Below are 26,078 nucleotides of genomic sequence, written 5' to 3'. Positions count from 1 at the left end.
GATTCTTGTTAAGATGGTAAACTTCATATGGATGGGTTAAGGTCAAAGTTCATGACCTGTCAATGTCTTAGCTGGGAGAGCAGACAGAGAAAGAGGACTGCTTTGTGCTTCGACATGTATGGGAACCGAAAATATTTAAAAAAGGGAAGACTAAGCACATTATGACCAAATAATGTCTTTGACTGTCATAATCTTTTGAAAGTCTGAAGTTTTTGATTGACATGGGGGAGACAGGTGATGGAATATAACACTTTTTGTTTGAACATCAGTAACTCAGTTGTTTGTGCTGGATCTCTCAAACTTTGATACATGGCAGCCACATTTGTCTACTATAAATAAAACTTACTTGGATCACAGATTATGAGTGTTAATGTCAAAAACAAAGAGTTCTGTAGTTACAACCTTGTAACACTAGCCGTGGATTGTACAATGAGGGGTAATTTGCAAGAACTTTATTCAAAATGCATTATTCTTGGTTCTTCAATAAAGTGAACAATTTAAAATGACAAAAAACATAGCTTAGTGTATTTCTTGTTGAACTTTAAATTTAGCATAAAACAACTGCAGAGTTTTTTTTGCTATGTTGCCATTCACTTATTTTTATGTAAATTCTGGGATAATCACACACACACACACAAAAACTGGATAGAAACTATAAATGCGCATAAATTCTAAAAATGTATGTACTCAATTGAAGCGGATAAAGTTTTTATAAGACGACATGCGCATAAACTACCATGGAAACACATTTACTGAATCAATCCTGCACAACAAAAAGCTCACGTGACTGCCTCCAAAGAGGATGTGATTGATATTGGAATCATCATAAGAGGTTGGTTGTAACCTTTTTAATGTAACTTTACACTATCCCCACCCCAAACAACCATAAGCTAATTGTTTTAGCACGTGGGTTTGAAGTTAGCATGAATGCAAAACATTAAACTGAACTAAAGAAACAGCTACTTTAGGATATGCAAAAAATAAAATAATTGTATCTAAAATATGATTGTTAGACAAAATGTAACCTTTTTGTCTAACAATCATTGTAATTTCAAGGTGAAGTATGTATTTACTATAGAGTTATGGTTTAGGGTTAGTTACTTGTAATTATTCGTAATTTACTGTAATTACTAGTATATGTAGTAACGTGTCACCTTAAAATAGTGTTACTGACCAAAAATGATCTTGCTAAAAAAAAAAAAAAAAAAATTCCTGAAAATCCGTTTTTTGGTCTTAAAATGTTGCTCAGTCACATGACACTTCTCCTGTGAGCTCAAAAGGTGATGGGAGTGTATGATATTGTTGACAAGATCATCACAGCTCTTTTCTGACAGGGTGTTACAACACTCCCCGCCCGGTCTATCCTATATTAATCTTACATTGAAACATCTATAGAATTTATAAAAAGAACGCCACACTTTTTTTTTTCTTTTCAAATCATGTTTTTATTCCTAATATTAGATGTAGATACACAAGTCAACAAACAAGTCTTTTTTTCTTGTTTAGATCAGTAATGAAAAATGCTCCACAGCACACTTGCCCCCAAGTGGCGGGGTTTGGTATTACAGACGAGAAACTCAGCAGGAATAAGCTGCAGTTTTACACGAGGTGCAGTTGCAACATTAGTATTAATAATAGTAATATTAATAATGACTTTTATTATAATAATAACAATACTAACAACAGATAATAGTAGTGATATTAACAACTCAGGTTTAAAATCAAGAATGGAATTAACATTCTTTAATAAATGGTATTTTTATTGGGTATTTGGTGAAAATATTTTTGAAGACGCATCAAAATTTTGTAAAATATACTACCAATTGAATGAAGGGGGAAATCTGCTTTAAAAAAAAACATATTTCATCAAATCTAATGCTCAGTCCACTCACTTTTACTAAGAGAGGAGTTTCTCCCCATTGAATTCACTGTATTAATGTATTGCAATATAATTACATTTCATTTTCCATACAATTTTCCTCACCAGTCCATTGAAATTTACACAAACAGACTGAATTATCTAGATTTGCTTATGTGCCACAATGTTACAGACCATCTAAGCAAACTGGGTTAAAACCAACCACACTGGGAAGTGTAAAATAAGAGAGGAAGAAAACGTTTTCAGATTAAGCACCTATGATAAAAAAGAATAGAAAAGAAATCAACAGCACAAATTTGAGAGTGTAATCCAATGCAACACATTGACTTATCTCAGGAAGAAATATATCACACAGTCCCAAAACCGTATGTGTAGGCTCAGACTAAATGGATCATCTTACAGCTCAATGACGGTATTCTGTGTGAACAAAAGCACTGGTCTACAACTAGATCATTCTACTGCAGCGTTTTAACCTTTAGAATAGAGAACATCAGACTGATCCAGAGAATGTTTCACAAAGGTGACTCCAAGCTCCAAATTTCTCATTCAGAACAAGTCACAATTCACGTCACTGAACAGAGAGGAAAATGAGTTTCGGTGACATTGTCCAATCACTGAAAAAGGCTGTTTTTGAGGGTTCAGTAGAGAGTCTGCATCATTTTCCTTCACATCAAATGTCACAGCAAAAAAAAAAAAGTTCAGCTTTTAGTTTACTGCGTCTTCGTGCGGACCTCTTAAATGCATCTCCAAAGGAAATGTAGAGATAATTGACGTAAGAGTGGACATGGCTCAATACTCCACACATCTCACAGGAAGGGGCTTCAATGTATGACGGCAAAAAAAAAAAAAAAAAAAAAAAACACACCTTGCGCTAATATTAACACACCAAGGCAAGCTTTCACACAATCATATGAGGCTGAAAAGTCTTTATCCTACAAAAATACTGCTTTCATGCCACAGTGGGTACACTTGTTACACCAGGACATCATGCGTTTAACTGCAAAAGTATATCTGAAATCATGTCAGCTAGGTTGCCATTGATTCTGCCTCTGTGTACGCTACTTACGGGACAGAAGAGAGTTATCTCTTTTTGACCGCAAGTATAAAACCTACAATTATATAAGTATGCGGTAAAAATTTCACATTCCTCCAAGGAAGATAATTTATAGTAACTTGTGATGTACAAATAAAGGGAAGAGATCATCTCAATCACCGTGCATGGGGGGAAAACTGTTGATTTGGTCCACATTAAGAATACCTCAGTAATTTTGTTTCTCATTCAGAGTTGAAGCACATTCACAACCGATATACCTGAAAGCAACCTCTTCAGAGCACACACACGCTCACACACACCTAAAAATACAGCATCAACCTCAAGAGCATCACTGACACAAATCCCAATAATAGAGGTTCATCCCTGTAAAGTATTTAAAGTGTAGGGTTAGGAGAGAGAAAAGCATGTGCGTGTCCGTCGGTGTGTGAATGGTAAAACTGACGCCTGAGAATACATTCCGATAGGAAACTTGGTCAACTACATATTCAAATCAAAGTTACAAGAAAATGGAAAAAAAGATAATATATGCTGTCCTCAAATTCTTTGTTTAACGTGAGTTTAATGTTGGCTTGTGCAAGTGATTCTTGTGTTATGTCTGTTTGCTTTCGAGCAATTGTAAAACCAAAGTCCAAACCACAGCATCACACCTCAGTTTCAATCTTCACAACAAACACTTTTCTGGTCTAAGAAAAGAACGAGATAAAGAGGTTAAAGGAACTTGATGAGCTAAAGGAACAAGCCACAGAATAAGAACACATACTTAAAGTTTCTTAATGGAAATGAGATAGAGAGAACAGAAAGATTAAAAAAAATATATAATAAAGTCATCATAAATAGTGTTTTTTTCCCCCCTTTAAGCTGAAAAACACTACTCTTAAAAAAAAAAAGCATTCAACAGTCATATCAAGAAAAAATAAAAAGGAAAGGAAAAAGACCAGCATGAACTCCCTCTGACTTATGGGCTTCTTCCTGCTTTGTCCTCTCTGAACATGAGATCATACCAACTATACTTACATTTTCTTTAAATATTTTACTTTAAATCGACTCAAAAACAGAACAGCAAATAAACAATATTAATAATAGCAATAACAATAAAATCTTTAGCTATAAGTATAATAATATCGGAAAAAAGGACTAGTCCTTTACAAAGAAAGCGAGAGGTCAAAATTAAGACAGGAAATAAAAATCATCAGGGAAAAAAGACAAAATAGCACTCTTGGTCATTACAGTATGGAAATGCTGTCTAACCCAAAGATAAAATTATTTTTAGGAAATGATTCAAATTGAAAGGTATGAGCTAAACTTTCAGGATGGCTCTCGGTCAGGGAAGCCACTCCCTTGGCTTGAACAAAATCCAAAGAAGTGCGAAATGAGATGAATAAAATAAAAAAAGAGTGGAAGAAAAATAAAGGGCAAAAACAAAAAAACCTATCACAAAGTGACATGCGAGTTTTCTTTGCCTTTTCTAACTTTATCAGTTTCTTTTGAGTGTTGACAAACTTCCATCTCTTGTTTGGCTCACTATGGAGATCTGTGGGATATTTTGGTGCTTATTTCTTCTTGCCAAAGAAACTGAAGCGCTTCTCGCCGCCTCTATCTTTGCCGTCTTTGTTGCGCATGGTCACGCCTCCTGCCTCGCCCGAGCTGGGAGACATTGGCGGCATGGTCATCGCCCGACTTAGACCTCGTGTGCCACCCGGCGAGCGCTCGCCGGGCAACAGGGATGACTGGATTGATCGAATCCATAAACTCATCTCAGCCTGAGGGAGAAAACAAAATAAAAACTTAATATAAGAGTACGACATAAAAACATTCTCTTTTCATCCTTTGCAAAAAATTACCTCATCCTTCGCTTGGAACAAGAACTCTTTTCCATCCCCAAGCCTTTAAAAAGATGAAACACCATAATGTCACATTTAAAGAACTTTCTTTATTTCCTTGCATTTCATAATTACTGAGAAAATGTCTTCTCTCATCTCTTTCTCACCTAAGTTTAAATACATTTTTCCTCTTCTTGTAGTCATGGGCTACCTCGCAGACAGCATCGTTGAGGCTGATGGGAACTTCTCCATGGTAGGGGATTCCATTAGAGGCACTCTTGTTGTCCTTATAGAAGCCCATACTTCCCTTACGTAAAACGCAATATACATTCTGCCACGATCTACAAATGCACAGAGAGAAAAACACACCATTTACATGATTAAACCTGATTAGATTCCCCTGATCATTCTTTCATTATTGATCTGCCTCCTGTGTCACCTGGTGGCTGCTTTTTTGTTGAGCGATTCCATTTCATGTTTCCTGCAAAGGATGCCCTCCATGGCTTCTGTGGCCGCCTCTGCTCCTCCTCGCCCTGGCAGTGTTGCCGAAGGGTCTTGCCGTGATGCTGAGTCCAGACCGCTGTCACGGCCCGGGCCGTTAACTGATTCCGATTCTGATCCCTGGTTGACAGGAACAGGCCACAGTTAGTAGACGTTACAATAATGCATTGTTTCTATTATGACAAATAGAGATTAGGTCACTATTGTTCTGGTCAATACTATTTTTATTCGTTAAAGGTTAACTTGTTCACAGTTACATGCTATATTAATAGGCAACAAAAATACTTTAAACTGTTCATTTAAAATATTACACTCTCACACTACCGTTTGGGGTTATAAGATTTTTTTTAAAGAATTCTCTTATGTTCACCAATGATCACAAATACATACAAATATTAATATTTTGAAATATTATTATTTAAAATGACTGTTTTCATTGAAATGTAATTTTTTACATTTTCATTAGTCACATGACTTCAGTGTCACAGGATCCTTCAGAAATCATTATAATATGCTGATTTGGTGCTCGAGAAACATATCTTATATATATTATCATCAATGTTGACAGCATTTATTTGAAATATTAATATTTTCTAACAACGTAAAAGTCTTTACTGTCACTCTTAAATATCTTTGTGTCCTTGCTGAATAAAAGTAGTAATTTCTTTTTTAAACAAAATCGTACTGACCCTTCATAACATGTCCTGTCTCAGTATTCTCATAAATCTCATAAATTAACTTAAACCCACACAGTTATTCTTTTGTGACTAACTGAATTTTGAGGTGTAATCCCTGACTAATGACAAACAAATATTCCTGGATAATACTTTATCATCCAAATGAACAGATAAATCAAAATATTAAAACTCAATAAGCACAATATGTACATGCACACAAAAGGAAAGGAAAGGCAAACTCAAAGACAAAAAAACCCACATACACACACGCACACCAACACAGGCATGTTCCACCAAAGACAAACGTGGGGCAGTATGGAAAAGCTGGGGGTAATAATGAAATAACACTGCCACAAAGACACTGGGACACATCTGCCTAAAACAGTCAGTTACTTAAACTAACTTTATATTCTAAGCCAAATAAGTAAATACAAATGTTAGGAAAAATAGTTGCCTTGGAATAAAGTAAAATCCGATGAAACTGAAGGAAATAAAGAAACAATGTCTCAGTTGGATTAGTAGGGAATTAGTTGTTAGTTGTTGTGATGTACCCGAACACTAGCCCCTGGTTTCACAGACAAGGCTTTAAACCTAGTCCCAGACTAAAATGCATGTTTGAGCTGTTTTGTCACTGAAAGCAACTTGCACTGAGATCTCTTAAATTTTGTCAGTGCCATTGTTTTGTCTCAAGATGCACACCAGTAATGTTTTTTTTCCAAGGCACGTTTATAAAAGATACTTAAATGTCCTAATTGAACTAAGGCGTAATCTGAGCTCTATTTGTGAAACCAGGCCTAGACCTACTGTAAGTTAAGATCCCCTGACAACAAACAGTAAAACAACAGCACTCCACAGAACAACAATGCTGCCTTTTAACATCATAAAATAGACATTTGTAAGTGATAAAGTGCATCGCAAACACTGATGCTGAAGCTCAGGCCTAAGCAAGACAAAAATATCATAAGTTCAAAATTACAGTAGCCAAATACATACATAAAAAGCACAAGACTGATTCACTGAAAGCAATAGAAAGCAGCAAAGATGTGACTTTGCCTTCTAGCAGGTGTGGTATAGCTGCCATCATGCTGCAAGGCTGCTGGGTTGTTAAGCGCAAGCAGCGATGGGGCAGCGATGCTACACTACGGCTACAGGCGAGGCTGGCGCTACGGGGGTTAGTACTCACACGCTCCTGTGCCTTGTGGGGTTTAGGCACAGGCTTAGAAACTGGGTTAGACTGAGGTTTACTCTCTGGTTTATGTTCGGCTTTCTTGAGTTCAGATACAGAGACCGATATTGACTGCAGATAAGAGACGTCACAAGAATGTGTTAACATGTGAGAGTGTTTGAATTAGCACTTGTTTGTGTTGAAACATTGTTCTGACAATTAAAAGGACATCCACACTGTATGACCATGAAAACGTACTGAAAGTTTTGTTAGACGCACATTTTGTTGCAACATTCTCCCACACTCAAAGAGACTCAAGAGTTTACAGCAGAACATTGATATCAACATGAATAATTGAGAGGAACAAGGAAAAAGACACTGAACACACAAAAAGACAGCACAATCGAGACGGGACTGTGACGTGTGTCTTGAAATGAATTTTAAAACGGTGTACATGTGATGTAATCATGTATGAAAGTGAATGCATAACTCGATCAATATGAATAGAGAATTTAATGCAAGCACAGTGTCTGTCACACATATCTGACCTGTGATGTTTCCTGGTCACTGTAGACACCATTGACAGATACTGACTGGTTCAATGTAGTCTGGTCCAGACTCGTCCTTAAAGAGAAGCAAACATACAAAGCAAACGTGTAAAGTCATCATTAAAAACAGAAAGTTACAACTATGGTCCAGAGGTATCTTTTTGAATATCGTTTTTTTTCTTTGATCAACTTAAATCATTTGATTTAATGTTTTCCTGAAGAAGAAGAAAAAAAAAACATAAAAAAAACTAATAAATATTTACACTACCATTCAAAATGTTGGGGTTGGCAAGATTCGTTAATGTTTTTAAAAGAAGTCTCTTATGCTCACCAAGGCTGCATTTTTTAGATCACAAATACAGTACAAAATATTTGTACAATTTTCTATTTAAATATAATTTAAATTGTAATTTATTCAGTCATTTTCAGCATCATTACTCCAGTCTTCAGCATCACATGATCCTTCAGAACTTATTCTAATATGCTGATTTGGTGAAACGTTTATTTCAGAGCTGCTTAACATTTTTTGGAAACATTAGCCGCGTTTCCATTACAGATTTGCGCAAATGTTTTGCGCTATTATCTAAATATCGATAAAAAACTATTGCGAAATGACGGCGTTTCCATTAACCGATGTTATGCGACTAAAACGTATTTTTTTCTCTCGCGAGAAGTCATTCCAAAAATCACGGCAACGGACGTTGGTTTATATAATATCACAGCCACTGCATTAGACATTATTATTATTATTATTAGAAGGAGACATGGCGTGTTATTCAAGCATTAATAACAGGGAAAGACCCCCGAACGACACATATAAGGAGTTTCTGGGTGTTTCGCCCTTTCTGCTCCGAGGATTTGATTGTGGCATTTCTTTGAGATTTAGAATCCAGTATTCCTATAGGCTAATTATTGTTTCTTTTATGAATTTAATAAAGAATTCTGTATTCTGTCCAAACGATCCATGTAGGCTACTTTTGTGTCTATTTGTTTTTCCTTTTTTAACCCCTAATTGAAAAACGAAAAATTAACGGTTGTTGTCTTTTTAAAACGCAAAGTTGAACACCAAAATTTTAATTTGAACTGGCTACACCAACTGCTGCGCTTTGTTTATGACTTTTTGCCCCTTTATAAAACATTTAAAATATTCACAAAATTAATATGGAAAACATGTCGATTTGACTGGTTTTCTAAGGCCAAATTAGAAACTGGAATTGATGTATTTCCCGCAGTGCTGAATGAGAAGAGCCATTAATATAATTAATAAACTATTGTTTTCTAAGTGTCGGCTAAAATCACATCTCCATCTCCGCTGTTAAGCAGATGCGCTTTTAGAGAGAAATGCAACTTTCATACGGATTAGCCTACATAATCAGAAGGTATTAGCTTTCGATTCGAATTTGTTCGTTTTAAAGTGGACATTTCAAGCTTTAGCCTACATAGGCTATATTTTGTTTCAGTTCTCGCGCTCCAGTTTACGGAGATCATGAAAGTGCGTCTGATTGTTTTCTTTTATTTTACAAAAGCACAGCGTTTTCTTGTTATTGTGAGTTTACACAAATAAAAGTGGTTGAGAATAATGTATTATTATTTTCTGTCTGACCAGAAATGATAGAGTATTTTAAGTTGTCTCCACTGTTGATAGGAAAATGCAAGTGTTCGCGGCCGCGCCTCGTGCCATACAGTGCGCGCTCCACGCTCAGCTTTGTTCTTTTTTGCATAAAAGCGTCTTCTAAATATAGCCTATTAAATGTTATAATAAAATAATATAAAATTATTATTATTTGCGTAGCTATACATGGACTTCAAACACACTGCGTCTTCTAAGTCAGGTGACTGTAAATGCGCAAAAACTGTTTCCATTGCAGTTTTGCGAAATATTCCTTTTTCGAATTGCCTGAAAAACCACCTCATGAGAGCGTAAAAACTTTTTTGCGATAAATGGGAGTTTTTGCGAAATTGACGTGTTTCCATTAAGCGTATTTTCAATTCGCAATTTCAATTTGCGCAATTTGAAGGGTAATGGAAACGCGGCTTATGATGCATTTTTTTTTTCAGGATTCTTTATCTAATAGAAAGTTTAAAAGAACTGCATTTATTTAAATAGAAAACTTATAACTATGTAAAAAAAATTGACCGTCCGATCTATCTGATCAATTTAATGCATCCTTGCTGAGTAAAAGTGTTAATTTCTTTAAATGGAAAAGTCTTACTAACCCCAAACTTTTGAATGGTAGTGTAAATATAATGGTTTTATTTCACTGTCAAAGACCTGTCACGGTTCATGGATTCATTGACTCGCCCTTGCTATGTGTGTGCGTGTTGTATGAATGGGCGCGGCTCATCAGCTGATCAGCACCAGCTGTTTTGAATGAGAATGTCCTATATATTGTTTGTCACCTCGTCTTGTCTTTGTCAGATGGTTGTGGAGGTTCTCAGGCTCAGCTCACAGTCTTCTCTTCCTTGCTCCAGTTCCTGTATTCCTGTTCTGAGATTCGTCTGCCTCTTCCGAGGATCGGACACTAGTTCCTGTATTCATGTTCCGAGATTTGTCTGCCTGTTTTGAGGATTGTCTGCGGTTCGTCTGTTGCTGTCTGCCCACTGAGTCCTGCGTTGCCGAGCCTGTTATTCTACTTTTGCCTGATATCTCTACCTGCACTTCCTCTTCTATTGTGTTAATAAACACCAGTATTCACTTGCTATTGAATCCTTGACTTTTCCTTCGAGCCATGACAGGACCAGATCATGGATTCAGCGAGTGCAGCCACATTGGAGCAGATGTATGCCCTCCCACCCTCTCAGGGCAATACGGTCGTTTTGACTGTGGTGGACCGGTTCTCGAAGGCGGCTCATTTCATTCCCTTGCCCAAATTACCCTCAGCCATGGAGACAGCATTGACCGTTGTTGATCACGTCTTTCGCTTACATGGCCTCCCGATAGACGTGGTTTCTGACAGAGGACCCCAGTTTGTGTCCAAATTTTGGCAAGAGTTTTGTAAGTTACTGGGAGCGACTGTCAGTCTGTCCTCAGGGTTTCACCCCCAGAGCAATGGTCAAACCGAGAGAGCCAACCAAGATTTGGAAAGGGTGTTAAGATGCTTGGTCTCCAAGAATCCTTCCTCCTGGAGTCAGCAACTTTCAATGGTGGAGTACGCACACAATACGTTACCAGTGTCGTCCACGGGCCTATCTCCGTTTGAATGTAGTGTAGGTTACCAGCCACCAATTTTTCCCAGTCTGGAATCCAAAGTCGCGGTCCCCTCCGCTCACGCCTTCGTCCAGAGGTGTCACCGCACATGGACTAGAGCCCGTGAGACTTTACTCCAGGTGGGGGTGCGCACCAAGGCTAAAGCCGATCGCCACCGGTCTAAGCCTCCCGTATACGTCGTTGGTCAAAAAGTGTGGCTTTCAACCAGGAACATTCCTCTCCGCTCCGTTTCTAATAAACTTGCTCCCAAATTCATTGGCCCGTTTACCGTCACCAAGATCATTAGTCCGGTGGCAGTCCGCCTTAACCTCCCTCCAGCGTACAGGAGGATTCATCCCGTCTTTCATGTATCCAAAATTAAGCCCGTATTTCGTTCTCACATTAATCCGCCTGCCCAGGTTCCCCCCCCGCCGCGACTCGTAGATGAGCAACCTACTTATTCGGTCAATCGTATACTGGACTCAAGGCAGAGGGGACGCGGATTCCAGTACTTGGTGGACTGGGAAGGTTACGGTCCGGAGGAGAGAAGTTGGGTTCCTGCTAGGGACATCCTGGATCACTCCCTTATCGATGATTACAATCGACAGGTAAGGGTGTCTGGGAACGCCAGGCGGCATTCCTAGCAGGTAGGGCTGCACGATCTTGGAAAAAAAAATTACATTGCGATATTTTTTTCCCAACGATATATATCACGATATTGCGAGCCATCAATCCAGGCTAAAGTCAATAATTACCATTCCATGTTATTAATAATTTCACTAATAAGCAAGCTTCATTAAGTAACAAAAAGGCCACTTAATATTTTATTCCAGAAACATATTTCTCTCAGAATTCGGTGAACGTTCTACGCAGGACCTAACGTTCTTCGGGTTCTAGGACCTGAAAAATTATGTTTTCTGTGCTGATTCAGTGACGCGTTCATGTAAACGGCACCTAGACCCAGCAAAAGTAATGATTAATAATATGTAAAATATTACAATGAGACATTTTAATTGTTTATTAATAAACAAGTGTTTTCTGTAAAGATGAAGTTGACAATACTGACTCGCGATCTTCGCAGCAGTGATCAGGAGAAATGCACTTTTATACAGATTAAATATAGCTATATTTTTTTTAATGGTTCTGTTTAAAAGTAGAGATTTCTGTAGATAATAGATATATTTCTTTCTTGTGTGTGAGGCGAGTAGGCTACCTTTTACGCTGAGTTTCGGTTCATGGATCATAGCTTAATCTCCAGTTCAGGCGCTAGCTGCTATATTTAATTTTTATATATTAAATCCAGGAAATTGGATAATGAAATACTGATTAAAATTAAGATACAATTAATACAAAACGAAATTCGTTTTAAAGAAAGGCTTTGTGCTTTCTGTTTGAGGTCTCTGTGAAAGTTTTAAAGCAGTATTTTAGAGCCGCTTTCATAACGGTCGCATCCATAATGTCACAATAACACTGTTTTTTCCTCATAAATGCGAACACGAAAAATAAACGAATTTTTAAAAAAGACAACCATCCACAACTTTATAACACTCCAGCAAAGTAGCCTACCTCTTTTTGGACAACATCCTTCTTTTTGTAGACGAAATAGGCTAGTCCCAAATAGCTGATTTTGACTTTTTTTGCGGCGGATCCTCTTCGTCACGCATTTTTGAATATTGGCTGTTAGCGGTGAGCTGCGGCACAGCGAACCAATCACTGTGCAGGCACGCAGAACGCGTATGTCACCACAGCAAAAAGCCATACAACAAACTCGTTTTTACGGTGTGCTAACCTGGTGCTACCGTTCTCTTAATACACTATGGGTAGGCCTACTACTAACGTTACCCTCACATCGCATGTTCCGGCGATGTGACTATAGCTCATTCGCACATCGCGATGTCGATGTTAAAACAGAATATCGTTCAGCCCTACTAGGAGGGGGGATACTGTCACGGTTCATGGATTCATTGACTCGCCCTTGCTATGTGTGTACGTGTTGTATGAATGGGCGCGGCTCATCAGCACGGCTCGTTATCGCTGATGAGCTGATCAGCGCCAGCTGTTTTGAATGAGAATGTCCTATATATTGTTTGTCACCTCGTCTTGTCTTTGTCAGATGGTTGTGGAGGTTCTCAGGCTCAGCTCACAGTCTTCTCTTCCTTGCTCCAGCTCCTGTATTCCTGTTCTGAGATTCGTCTGCCTGTTTTGAGGATTGTCTGCGGTTCATCTGTTGCTGTCTGCCCACTGAGTCCTGCGTTGCCGAGCCTGTTATTCTACTGTTGCCTGATATCTCTACCTGCACTTCCTCTTCTATTGTGTTAATAAACACCAGTATTCACTTGCTATTGAATCCTTGACTTTTCCTTCGAGCCATGACAAGCCTATTTTTACTTGCATTTTGTACTTGGTGAGTATTTTTGTTTTTGACATTGGTTACAAGAAAAAAAAAAAACACAAAAAAAAAAACAAGCAAGCAGTAACAAGCAAAAAAAGTGAAAAAGCGAACAGGATAAAATGACCACCCCTCTAGCGGAGTAGAATGGTACAGTCTATTTCTTACCTTGCAGCAGAATCGTTAATCTCCGACTGTACTACTTCCTCCACGGGGGGAGGTGTGGGTGGTCGTCGGGCCCTCTCTTCCTCTTCCCTTTTTCTTTGAATTTCCTGTTCTTCCAGCTGACAGAGAATAACATGAGAAAGTGAGAACATTTAAAGGAGGATGCAATAAATAGCATTATCATTACAAATCATGCACTTTTATAGGTGTAGGTGTGTAGTTAACAAACCGTGGTGAGCTTCTCTAGCTGTGTGAAACGATCTTCCCAGCCTGCTGCCAGTTTTTCAAAGGCTTCGTGGCGTTTGATAAGACTCTCAACCTCGTCTACGTTAGAGCCCAATTCTGCTGCCCTGACCAGCGGCTCCTGTCCAGCCAGCCACGATTCGGCCATAGACGCATCCCTACTGAACTGTAACACTTCCAGAACTGACATACACACAGAAGCAGAGGAATAACAGAGTATGAGATATCACATGAATGCAAGGATGCCATATGGTCAAACAATATCACAATTAGAAAAAACATTAAAAAAAATATGCATCAAAACTGCCCCCTTAGATGCAAATCTCTTTAGCATGCTACGAGCCACAGAAACAAGCTTCCTCCCACATTCTCACCGAGCTGTAAGTGGTCCATTTTCTCTTGCCACTTCTGATTAATTTCAGTGCGTTTGGCCTGAAGCTGATCCAATTTCTCTTGAATCTAGAAATCACAGACATCCAATTACCTCAGCGTGTGAGTGGGTGCATGTGGGTTTCCTTGCAGTGATTAATATGTGAATGTACATGTTCATTTGTGTGTATGTGGTGTGGACAAACCTCATCTGAAGCATAGTGGTTGTTATTGGTGAGGGTCCGTCCCATTTCACTGCAAGCAGTGAAGCTGTCTGCTCTAGTGTCTATCTCAGACTTAATGTCCTGATGGTTGGCGATGACCAGACCAGCTGACGAGACGTCCCTACAACAACACAGAGCATACATGACTCTCACCATTTCTTTACTTACTCATGTATGTAATTTCTTTTTAAACAGATTCCTAACACTGTATGTGTACAATTGTTAATCCTTTTTATATTATTTTGTGTACTTGAATGAATTGTATACTATATCAGTGTATATTCCCTACCGTAAAAAAAAAAAAAAATTAACAATACTTTTATTAAGCAATGATGCATTAATGATCAAAATTGACAGTAAAGACATGTAAATAATGTTACAAAGCCTTTTATATTTCAAATAAATGCTGTTATTCTGAACTTCATTCATCAAAGAATCCTGAAGAAAACTACAAGCATCCACAACACAACTGTTTTCAACATTGATGATAATAATAATAATAGTTTCTTGAGCACCAAATCATCATATTAGAATGATTTCTGAAAGATCACGTGACACTGATGACTGGAGTAATGATGCAAAAAAAATCAGATTTGCCATATTATGTTATAAATATATTAAAATATAAAACAGTTATTTTAAATGTGTAACAATATTTCACAAAATTACTGTACTGAACTGTTTGATCAAATAAATGCAGCTTTGGTGACCATAAGAGACTTCGTTCAAAAACATTAAGAAATCGTACCGACCCCAAACTTTTGAACGGTAGTGTATGTTTGATTTAGACTTCACAATGTGAATGGTTTGCATGTACCTCGGACTGTCATGTGACTGGATCTGTAAGTTGATTCCCTCCATCCACAACATGAGGTCTCTGACCATGTTTAAGTATCTGAACTTCTCCACAGTGTCCAGCAGGAGCAGCCGTCTGGCTTGAGTGGCAGATTGAAGCCCCTCCCAGGCCTCTGTGACCGCACACTCATGGCGATGGATATCATCAGCTTTCTCTCCAGCGTACGCTTTCTGCAGACGTGCAGCATCGTCCTGCACCTGAGTGACCTGCAGTGAAGGGTCAAAGAATGATGTTTAACCTTTAGACACATAAACCGTCAAAATCAAGCCATCAGAAAATGCAGAGCATATATGGGAAACGGTTAAAGGAAGGTTCTAACCTGTCCACTGAGTGCCTGCACATCATGCTCATAGGCCGTATGCTGTCTAAGCAAGTGCTGGACAGTGTTCAGGTCCCGTCCGAGTTCGGCTCCAGCTAGTGTCTCCTTCTTCTCCCTTATGAGCCCAAGAGCTTCCCGGGCATCCTGATGGAAGCGGTGCAGCTCGTACGAGGCGGCCAGCATCTGTGTGCGCGTGTCGATGAGCTCCAGCAGGTCGGCCCAGGCCTCATTGAGCCCATCCTTCCACTCAGCTACGCTGGCGTTTTCTGGATGACCTGACTCGATAAGTTCATCTGCCTGAGCGTTCACTGCATCCACACGCTCCTGGCCAATTGTGCTGGTGTCCCGCGCAAATTCCCGGAACTTATCACGCAACATCTGAAGGGTTGAGAGAGAACATCCAGAATTATAGATGGCAATCCCACTGTATAATCTTCTAAGAAAGTTTAAGGTTACATCTACATTAATCCGGATACATTTGAAAAAGGTAGTGGAAAAAGCTCCATCAACATTTTCAAGCGATTTTCGCCAAACTAATTTTTAATTTTTTTTTTAATTAAAGAAAACGCAAAAATCGTCATACCGCACATGCGTAAAATGTAATAAAAGCTCACCGAGGTGATACAGAGAAACCAGACGTAATAAAGTTTCCACGACATTCTTCTCGCACAATCACTTTATTAGCAAAATATCTCACCACTTACTGATTCGATTTGGTCGCAAAAAAACAAAGCGAAAACTGCTTTTAAAATGTATCTAACTTGAGAGAGCATCTTTAAAAAATCTCAGTTTTCACAAGACTGAGTGTTGGTGTCTCAGTGTGGACGGAAGGTCAAACCGTAGAGAAAAAAAAAGGTGCGTTTTCAAATGTATCCAGATTAGTATAGATATAATTTGAAGTAGTTCACATAAATATGATAAACTTAATGAAGCTTTTTCAATTCCAGGAGTTAAGATTTAGGAAGCAAGGAGGGAAAAATAGATTTCATACCGTCACATGTTCGTAGTCTTGTCCAAGTTCATGAGACCCGGCGACGACCTCTCTCTCAGCGATCCACTGCTCTAAATCATCCACCTCTCTCTTCAGCTGGGTCAGTCTCAGTCTCTCCTGCAGTTTACCCCTCCTCTCTTCAGCCAGATCCTTCAACCCTGCATACAGTTTATCCACCTGGGCCTGCCTCAGAGTGATTCTTTCACTACAAGAGGAGAAAGAAAATAGATTATACCAATACTTCACTTCAAACGCTTTATCTGAGAAGTCCACCGACTCTTTTATACTCCCCACCTCTCTGGGTGTTCGCTGTTCACCATTATTCTGCTGCTATTGGCCAGCTGGTGGATGGTTTGAGCGTAGTCCTCAAGAGCCTGCTCCAGAATCTGGTGTTTCTTCACCATCACCAGAGCACTCTGCTCATCCTATAACAACCATAAAAACTTTAAACACTGCATACATAAACACTCCAATAACAGCACAGAACTTTAGCAAATTACTTAAACTCAGAGTTATAGAATGACTGTACTACTATATGAGAATTTTGTTGGGACAAAAAATTTGAACCTAATCAAACATTTTAGCTTCTTCAAAGAAAGGTCTCATGATCAAACAGTCTCAAACTGGGATGCATTTAAACAGTACTTAAGGAGGTCTATTGTATACGGGGCTTTTGAATGGCAGTGTATGTCTCATTATACTTCCATGTGCAAAATTCTTTCAAGCATCTTTTGAATAGCTGTTAATAACACCTACATAGGTTCAGTCTCACTGACCTTTGCCTTTTCCTCTGACATCATATGAAGCTCTTGCTCCCCCATCCAGGCCTCAGCCTCCGCAGCATCTGCGTAAAACTGCTGTGCTCGGTTAGCCTCTGCTAGCCTCATGTTTCTCTTCTCTGTCTCAGAAATCATAAGGGCCCACAACTCCCTCAGCTCCGCCAGACGTTCATCAAGAGCAGCTCTCCTCTCCCTGTCCATCTCTGACTCTTTCCCAGGAGACATGTTTCTACCATGAGCCTGTATGTCATCGATACGGGGCTGATGACCCTGAATCTCCTTCTGCAGAGTCTAGAGGATAATGGAAATTCAGTCAGACAGCGAAAAAAAAAAAAACATTAAAATGTTTAGCTGCTTAAAATTAAAAACATTTGTATAACTTCAAAAACATTGATTGAGCAATCGATTACCTGATTCTTTTTGATGAGCAACTGAACACTGGGCAGATCTTTACCATGGTCTGTTGAAGTGGCAAGGGGCATCCTTTCCTTCACCCATAACTTTAGACAAAAACACAAAAAATTACTCAAAACTTTTCCAGATTAATATGGCGTGCATGTATGAGTATACCAAAAAGTTAATTTTACACTACACTATTTACACTACTGTTCAAAAGTTCAAAAGGGACAGTTCACCCAAAAAATTTAAAATCTGTCACCATTTAATCACCTTTTAATTTGTGTTCCGAAGATTAATAAAAGTCATTAATGAAGATTAAGGAAAGTAATGACAGGTTTGGAACGACATGAGGGTGAGTAATTAATGACAGAATTTTTATTTTTGGGTGAACTATCCCTTTAAGGTTGGTAAGATTTGTTAATGTTTTTGAAAGAAGACTCTTATGCTCACCCAGGCTGCAATTAACTGATCAAAAATACAGCAAAAATAACAATATTATGTTAATTAATATTAATACAATTTAAAATAACTGTTTTCTGTGATCAAAGCTGAATTTTCAGCATCATTACTCCAGTCTTCACTGTCACATTATCCTTCAGAAATCATTCTCAAATGCTGATTTGCTGCTAAAGAAACATTTCTCATTATTATGAATGTTGAAAACAGTTTTCTTGTTTAATATTTTTGTGAAAACTGTGATACACTTTTTTTTTTCAGGATTCTTTGATGGATAGAAAGTTCAAAAGAACAGCATTTATTTGAAACACAAATCCTGTAGAACTATAAATGTCTCTAGTCACTTTTGACTAATTTAATCCTCCTTTGCTGAATAAAAGTATTAATTTATTTAAAAAAAGAAAATTACTGATGAACGGTAGGGTACTTTGAAACTATTTTCACTCAAAAATTGCTAGTAATTTTCACCAAAAATTAAAAAGAAATAAAGCAACACATTGAATTAAAGGTGAATTTTTCAAGAAGAAAGATTGAAAGTATTTTCTTGTCAAATGTACTGTTTTTTTTTTTTTTTACAGTGTAGCGATTCTTGCTTGTGACTCACAATCTCATCCTCAAGGTCTCTGTTGAACTGATGAGCCTCTTTTGAAGCAAGAAGATGCTGCCTCCGCTGTTTTAGAGGGTCCTGCAGCTGAGCAAAGCTGTCTGTCACCCTTCTCTGCTGACCATCCACCTCCACTGTCCCAGATTCTTCTTGGGCCAAGGCCAGAGCCTGTGACTGAAGAGACTGGACCTCTTTCTCCCGCACCTCCATCTGATGCTCCAGCATCTGACACACACACACACACACACACACACACACACACACACACACACACACACACACACACAAGTACAGGGTCACATAAGGGGTCATTTATTTGAAAGCTTACACTTACACAGAACACTTTTTTTCTCCACATTTTTGGTAGTGTTTCCAGAGAGAATGACTGCCCATCCAAATGTTCTGTCCCACGGACTACAGGACAGTTTAATTTCATACAAAGGTGATCTGAGAGTATCAGGAGTTGTGATCTTTCTTGACCTTGGATTTACCTGGTGTTTCTTGAGCAGGATGTTGACACTTGTGAGATCTTTTCCAAATTCATCGCTCTGCAGTTGAGAGGAGATGTTCTGGAGCCAGGAGTCCAGCGCTGAACAGCTCTGTGTGAAAAGCTCAGCTCGGTTAGCGTCGAACAGACACTGAGCTTTGGCTTGAGTGGTGCTCTCCAACTCCTCCCACTGCTTCTGCAGGCTGCTCAGAGTCTCTGATACAGTCTGCTCCAGCTCCGGCTTCTCCTTCACTAACACCTGACCCTCCTGCGAGAACAAGAAAGAGACAGGTAATCATTGTAGCTATTCTGACCTCTGCTTATATGTTTTACATTCCTTGTTTTTTCTTTATTTAGTATGGCCCTGATGAAGCCATTTGATGAATGAATTTCCATATTTCCAGACTTTCCACATAAAAGAGCAATTCCTAACAAATAATATAGTTCAGAGATGAGCATTTCTATTACTTTTTAGAATTGTTATACATTTTCATTACATTTACATTTTTTAATTGGTTGAGAGGTACATAAGATATCTAAATGCACTGGGAGATGATGGGAACATACCTTGTCAATCTTGTCCAGCCAGTCTTTATTGGAGGCCAGCTCAGCCATGAAGGCCTGGTGCTTCTGCCACTTGCTGTGGAGGTTTCTGGCCTCATCATAGGACATGTCCTGAGCCGTCAACATCTTCTCATTTATCCACAAAGTCAGCTTCAGAGACAGGGAGGGAAAAGAAGACTTAGGCCCCATTTACACTGCAGGTCTTGATGCCCAATTCCGATTTTTTTTTAAAGACCTGCTTAAATCTTCTTTAAGATTTAAGAAACGAACTAAGACAACAACATTATGATATCAAGAAATCAATTTCAATAGTACATTGAGTTTTATTTATTGACATGGAATTCATAGAAACATTTTTAATGCAATAGTTTCATCCTTATAGCCTATCAAAATCATTATATCGCACAAATTCTTCAAGACAGTGATTATGTACACAGATCCGCTATAAAAGTTAGTGTTTACTAATGGTCTCGTGGTAGAACATTTGTTAAGCGTGTTAGAAGTTCTGGGTTCGATTCTGACCTCGTATAGGTTTTTTGTCCTCATTAAAACCAAATGTGTTCCATCAGAGATTGTATATTAAGAGCAGGGACATGTTTGTATTAGGGGTGTAACAATATATCGTGTCTCAATATATCGCAATACAAAAATGCAACAATATGTATCGTGGATAGTGACAATATGTATTGTGTATAGTTCACCCAAAAAAAAATTCTTTGTGAGGAAAAAATTCAAGTTTAGTTTAGAGTTTTAGTGTCAGTACTACATTAAACTACTATATATAATGTTGAATATAATGTATAATAATGCAATAAGGACATATATGTGGGTCCTGATAATGCCAAATGTATTATGTTACCAGTAAAAAGTGGCCTACATTATTTTAAATATATCTAGTGAGTGTAAGCATATTTGTCTAAAATAATTCTGTTTTCAGCTTCAGAATCATGAATATTTTTTACTCTGGTGTCACCCTTTGTCCTGTGCATTGGATTACCAGCACCAAGTCCAAGCCTATTCATTTACACCCACAATCTACTACCAAATTTAGCATTTTAATTAACAGTAAAAAATTTTTTTTAACCTTTTATTATATGTCTTGGAGTATCGCAATAATAAAGTATTGTAAGATCAGTTATCCTGATATGTATCGAATCGTAACATGAGGGTATCGTTACACCCCTAGTTTGTATGCATTTTATTTTGTGATTTCACTGGAACGAATAGAGTGTCTCCAGAATGGGACTGAATCATCTGTACATCTGTGCATGAGCCGTCGTCACTCAGGATGATTTCAAAAGTATTTCAGCACCAGATCGCCTCTTATTTTACAAACAAATGAAATGTATACTCTGCTAGTTAACTAGAGATGTTTAATTTGTTATAGATATATCTGAACCGCGAAATGTTTTAAAGTCACTTTTTTCAATGATGTACGACTCGCATTTACAGGAGAATATCTGATCTGTCCGCTTGCACGGTAGACGCAAATGAATTTCCACATTTGAATGAGGCCTGAAACCGATCTGTGAATATCAGAATTCATGCTTTTTTTTCCTGCTTACACGTTCTTGGGTCATATCTGATCTGTGCCTCATGGGAGCAAAAAATTGGAATTGGGTCACTTGAACTATGGCAATGTAAATGCGGCATTATTAATCCCACGAAGGCCTGAACGTGGCACCACTGGATTCATCCTGTAGGATGTGCTGTGGTTCACTGGTGTAGTTAATATGAGAATGTGTTATCTTTCTCAATGGACTTTGTCTTATAATAATTGCTCTGTATTATGTATTATTACCTCTTGTCCATCCTGAAGGAAGTGCTGCAGCTCTCTGTTATCCTTCAGTTTAGCCAAAAGCTCATTTGCAGCTTGTTTGTTCTTTTGGTGTCTGAAGGAAATTGAGAAGGAACATGAGATGAAAAACATGTTATCTGAAGTTCTGGACTGGATATAATGGGCTTGTTGAGGGCTGGGCATGTATTTAATGCACACCATTGCCAGGATCCATAGAGATGAATATGGCACGGCTATAATATATTTCCAATATAGCACAGCTTCTTAAGTACTCTTAAGTATTTTTTTGCAGAATGCACTCAATATTTAATTTTTTTTATGTTTTTGAAAGAAGTCTCTTATGCTCACCAAGGATGTGTTTATTTGATAAAAAATTACAGTTAAAACAAAGATATTGTGAAATATTATTACACTCTAAAATAACTTTTCTATTTTAATATATTTTAAAATATAATTTATTCCTGTGATGGCAAAGCTGAATTTTCAGCATCATTACGCCAGTCTTCAGTGCCACATGATCCTTCAGAAATCACTCTGATATGCTGAATTGCTGCTCAGGAAACATTTCTTATTCTCAATGTTAAAAACCGTTGTGCTGCTTAATATTTTTGTGGAAAAATTATTATTTATATTAATCATTCAAATACTCAGTATTCTTTGATGAACAAAAAATTCAAAAGTATAGCATTTATTAGAAATAGAAATCTTTTGTATCATTATACATTTATTTACTGTCACTTTTGATCAATTTAATGCTTCCTTGCTGAATAAGTGTTAATTTCTTTAACAAATATATCTTACTGGTGCAAAACCTGTGTAAGTTTATATAACAAATGTATGGGAAAACAAATTTATGGGAAAAATAGCTATATTGTGGCATTGTTGTACTATTACAGTGATTCAATTACTTAATTAAAAATACTCATAACATGATGATTTTGGTCACAGTGATCTTCTAATCATGTCTTCTTTTCATTTATTCAGTTTCTGCTCACCTCTCCTGAATGGAGTCTGTCTTCTCTTGGATCTTGTCTGCGTAGGTGTTGCCGTCAGATACGAGTCTCCGTCCAGACTCGACCACACCATTGATCTTTTCTTCACTGGCCTCCATGGTAGTCAGGAAATCCTCGTGTTTCTTGATGGCCTCCACAGCCCCTTGCAGGCTGGAGGGCATCTCTGTGTGTGACAGAACATATTCCTGTGGGCAAAGAGAAAAGAGACTGGGTTATTAGCTTTCATTAAGGTTTCACCCACCAATCAGGAGTTCTTATTTGCAGATTGTTCAACTAAAATTGTGTCTTTCCCCTGGAAAGATATGGAATGTTTTAAATGTACAGTATTTAGTTGTGCAATACCAAAAATACAAGCAGTATAGCATTCACACACCTGGCTATTGAGGAAGCCCTCTGCCTGTTTTGTATCTCGTAGCAAGGTTTGGAAATCGAAGGCCTGGGCAAGGACACAGTGGCGGCTCTCCCACATTCTTCTCAACTCGTGCCATCCGGTGTCCAATGCTTGCAGTCGCTGGGCTAAGAACATGTACTGGGCATCAGTCTGTCCCTGAGTTACCTAAACACACACAATCACAAATGGATACAAAGATAATTTGCTTTAATTATCTTTACAACAACTATTTTCAGGTATTTGTCAAATTTCAGTAAAATATATACTTCTGGTAAAAAGTTTGGGGTCAGTAGGATTTTTGTTTTCTTTGAAAGAAAAATAAATCAATTTTATTCATCAAGGATAAATTAATCACTTAATTTAATCGTTATTACATTTCTTTTTCAAATAAATGCTGTTCTTTTTAACTCAATTCATCAAAGAATCCTGAAAAATGTACTACAAAAATATAACTGTTTTAACATTAATAAAAGAAATTGTTCATGAGCAGCAAATCGGCATATTAGAATGATTTCTGAAGGATCTGGAGACTGGAGAATGCTGAAAAATCAGCTTTGCCATCACAGGAATAAATTACAATTTAAAATATATTAAAATAGAAAAGTTATTTTAAATTGTAATAATATTTGACAATATTACAGCTTTACTGTATTCTGATCAAATAACACAGCCTTAGTCAGCATAAGAGTCTTCTTTATAACACATTAAAAAAAAGAATCTTGCCAACCCCAAACAGTAGTGTATAGCAATGAAGGTTTTTCCACGTTTACACTAACTGACCTCAGCTCCAGTAGCTCTCATCTTCTCATAATCTTCCCTGTAATTATCTACTTCATTCTTTATGGCCTCATGTTGTCCCAACAGACGCTCCGCTTCGGCCAGAGAGGTGGGCGTGTCCTCGGATGCCACGGTGGTCTGTGTACGAGACAGCCAGGCCTGGAAGTCATCAAGATCTCTGAGGAAGCCCTGAAGCTTTGAGGCTTCGCCTAAAGACTCCTCACGCCGCTTCATGGTGGCTCGAAGCTCCTCCCACACGTCCTGGATTTCAGCCAGTCGACCCTTGATCTCCTCCTCTTGCTCAGGATGCTCGGACGCCAACTTCTCGGCCTCAGAGCGCATATCATCCAACTTGCCCTGTGGAAGACAACGGGAAGAGAACAAGTAAGAAAAAGTATAAAAGCTACAATTTCTGTCTGGTTGTATTATATATATATATATATATATATATATATATATATATATATATAATGATGTGGGTTTTTTTTTTACCTGTATAGCCTCCAGGTCTCTCTCCATACCAGTGAGCTTGCGCTGCAGGGCCATGACCCCAGCCAGGTCGTTTCCAAGGCTCTGTGTGGACTCAATGACTTTGGTCTTCTCCTTCATCCAGCTTTTGATCTCATTACACTCTAGATGATAGTTCTGGATATTCAGTGCAGATTCCAGAGCTTGTTTACGCTGGTTGGCCAGACTCTGGAAATCAGACCACCTTCAGAGGAGGATGAAGAAGAAGTGTGAGGCCATTTCTGATCATCTAACTTTATGAACCTTTTCTGTGTGTATACCTGTGTTAAGTTGGTTCTGTGTGCTGTTAATCTTTCCTTTGTTATAGTTTTGTCAACTATATAACTAGATAACTCTGGGTGTGGTCAACCTGCTCTTTGTGTTGGTGACTGTACCTGTTATTGAGTTGGTTTTGCGTTTGGTCAATCTGCTCTTTGTTGCGGTTGTCTGATCCAAGCAGCTGTTGGGCCACTTGATTAACATCAGAAATGCGAGCGCCCAGTGTGTTCATCTCTGGCTCCAGAGTTTCAAACCTTCAGTCAAAGCAAACCATATTACACCAATATATGCCATTTCATTAAGTTTAATAATTAAAACTTACACAAGGATCATTGTATTTGTTCTAACCTTTGCTGGACCACCTCCAGGTCCTCTAGTTTGGTGGGAATCTCCATGTTGTGCAGCCACTGTTCTTTTTCTCCAACCCACAGCTGGCAGGCACTAGCTTCACTAAACATGCGATACAACGCAAGTGCCCCATCTAAGGCCTGTCGCCATGACGAAGACAAACCCTCTAACTCTTCATAGCGCTGCTCTATCGCTGGGAGACGGCCCTCCACCTGTTCAAGAACGAGAGAGGCTTTTAAATAAATAATATGAGTAACAAACACTACTGTTCAAAAGTTTGGGTTCAGCAATTAAAAAAAAAAATGTTTTAAAAGAAGTCTCTTATACTCACCAAGGCTGCATTTATTTGATAAGAATACAGTAAAAACAGTAAACTGTGAAATAGGATTACAGTTCAAAAAAGTTTTTTTCTTTTCTATTTTAATATATTTTAAATTGCAATTTATTCCTGTGATGCAAAGCTGAATTTTCAGAAATCATTATAATATCCTGATTTAGCGCTCAAGAAACATTTCTTACTAATGTTAATGTTGAAAACAGTTGTGCTGCTTAATATTTTGTGGAAACCATGATACTTTTTTTCAGGATTCTTTGATGAATAGAAAGTTCAAAAGAACAGAATCTATTTGTAATACAAATCTTTTGTAACAATATAAATGTTTTTAATGTCATTTGATCAATTGGATGCATTCTTGCTGAACAGAAGTAATAATTTATTTTAAAAAAAACTTTAACTGACCCCAAACTTTTAACTTTTTAAATGTACAAATAGGGGCGTCAATCTATTCAAATATATAAATCGTGGTAAATATTGGTTATCAATCTGTAGTCAATTGATCATTTCTTTCCTGTGTGTGTGTTTTGTGTGTACCTGTGGGGAGTGTGTGTACGCTGCAGGCAGTGTTGAGGCCTGTTCATGTAGTGAGTCGATGAGTGATCGGTGACTTTGAATCTCTTCTTCCACCTCTCTCTGCGTTCTGGCCAGGGTCTGTGTAGAAAACTCATCATGGCCCAGTTCTTGACTAGACACCTTCAAACAGAACAAACAGAGAAAAGATTTAGTCTAATGACTAAACTCAGCAGCAAGGCTACACCATGATGAATTCCTTTGAAATAGAACAGGACAAAATAGAAACGTGTACAAATAGTCAGTAAAACATATTTGTGTTTGTTTTACCTGTCTTAGTGTTTCCATTATCCAGGCCTCCATGTCGTTGGCGTCTGTTTGGAACTGATGGAAAGCTACAGACTCATTGAGCCTCTGCTCACGCAACTCTGAGGCCTGTAGA

General features: G+C 38.1%; 1 protein-coding gene across 2 annotated transcripts in view; it reads right to left on the bottom strand.

The window, feature by feature from the left end:
* Positions 1–1,752: 1,752 nt before the first annotated feature.
* The window catches only part of sptbn2 (spectrin, beta, non-erythrocytic 2), a 106,914-nt gene continuing 82,588 nt past the window's right edge, over positions 1,753–26,078 (bottom strand). For both annotated transcript variants that reach the window (XM_081365204.1, XM_081365203.1), the window contains 27 exons: positions 25,967–26,071; positions 25,661–25,819; positions 24,790–25,001; positions 24,558–24,695; positions 24,148–24,367; positions 23,659–24,012; positions 22,861–23,043; positions 22,470–22,672; positions 21,478–21,568; positions 19,680–19,826; positions 19,117–19,380; positions 18,626–18,850; positions 17,577–17,666; positions 17,164–17,457; positions 16,682–16,812; positions 16,388–16,592; positions 15,397–15,774; positions 15,039–15,283; positions 14,204–14,342; positions 14,003–14,087; positions 13,615–13,811; positions 13,389–13,504; positions 7,645–7,720; positions 5,193–5,374; positions 4,921–5,094; positions 4,775–4,817; positions 1,753–4,693 (listed from right to left, as the gene is read on the bottom strand). In XM_081365204.1, coding sequence (XP_081221330.1) covers positions 4,484–4,693; positions 4,775–4,817; positions 4,921–5,094; positions 5,193–5,374; positions 7,645–7,720; positions 13,389–13,504; positions 13,615–13,811; positions 14,003–14,087; positions 14,204–14,342; positions 15,039–15,283; positions 15,397–15,774; positions 16,388–16,592; positions 16,682–16,812; positions 17,164–17,457; positions 17,577–17,666; positions 18,626–18,850; positions 19,117–19,380; positions 19,680–19,826; positions 21,478–21,568; positions 22,470–22,672; positions 22,861–23,043; positions 23,659–24,012; positions 24,148–24,367; positions 24,558–24,695; positions 24,790–25,001; positions 25,661–25,819; positions 25,967–26,071 — 4,866 coding nt within the window. In that variant the 3' untranslated portion in view covers positions 1,753–4,483. The remainder of the gene's footprint in view (positions 4,694–4,774; positions 4,818–4,920; positions 5,095–5,192; positions 5,375–7,644; positions 7,721–13,388; positions 13,505–13,614; positions 13,812–14,002; positions 14,088–14,203; positions 14,343–15,038; positions 15,284–15,396; positions 15,775–16,387; positions 16,593–16,681; positions 16,813–17,163; positions 17,458–17,576; positions 17,667–18,625; positions 18,851–19,116; positions 19,381–19,679; positions 19,827–21,477; positions 21,569–22,469; positions 22,673–22,860; positions 23,044–23,658; positions 24,013–24,147; positions 24,368–24,557; positions 24,696–24,789; positions 25,002–25,660; positions 25,820–25,966; positions 26,072–26,078) is intronic.

The sequence above is a fragment of the Scardinius erythrophthalmus genome (assembly GCF_964197995.2).
Source record: "Scardinius erythrophthalmus genome assembly, chromosome: 5".
Lineage (NCBI taxonomy): Eukaryota > Metazoa > Chordata > Actinopteri > Cypriniformes > Leuciscidae > Scardinius > Scardinius erythrophthalmus.
Note: the sequence above shows the minus strand (reverse complement) of the source record. Positions and strands in the feature narration are given on the sequence as shown.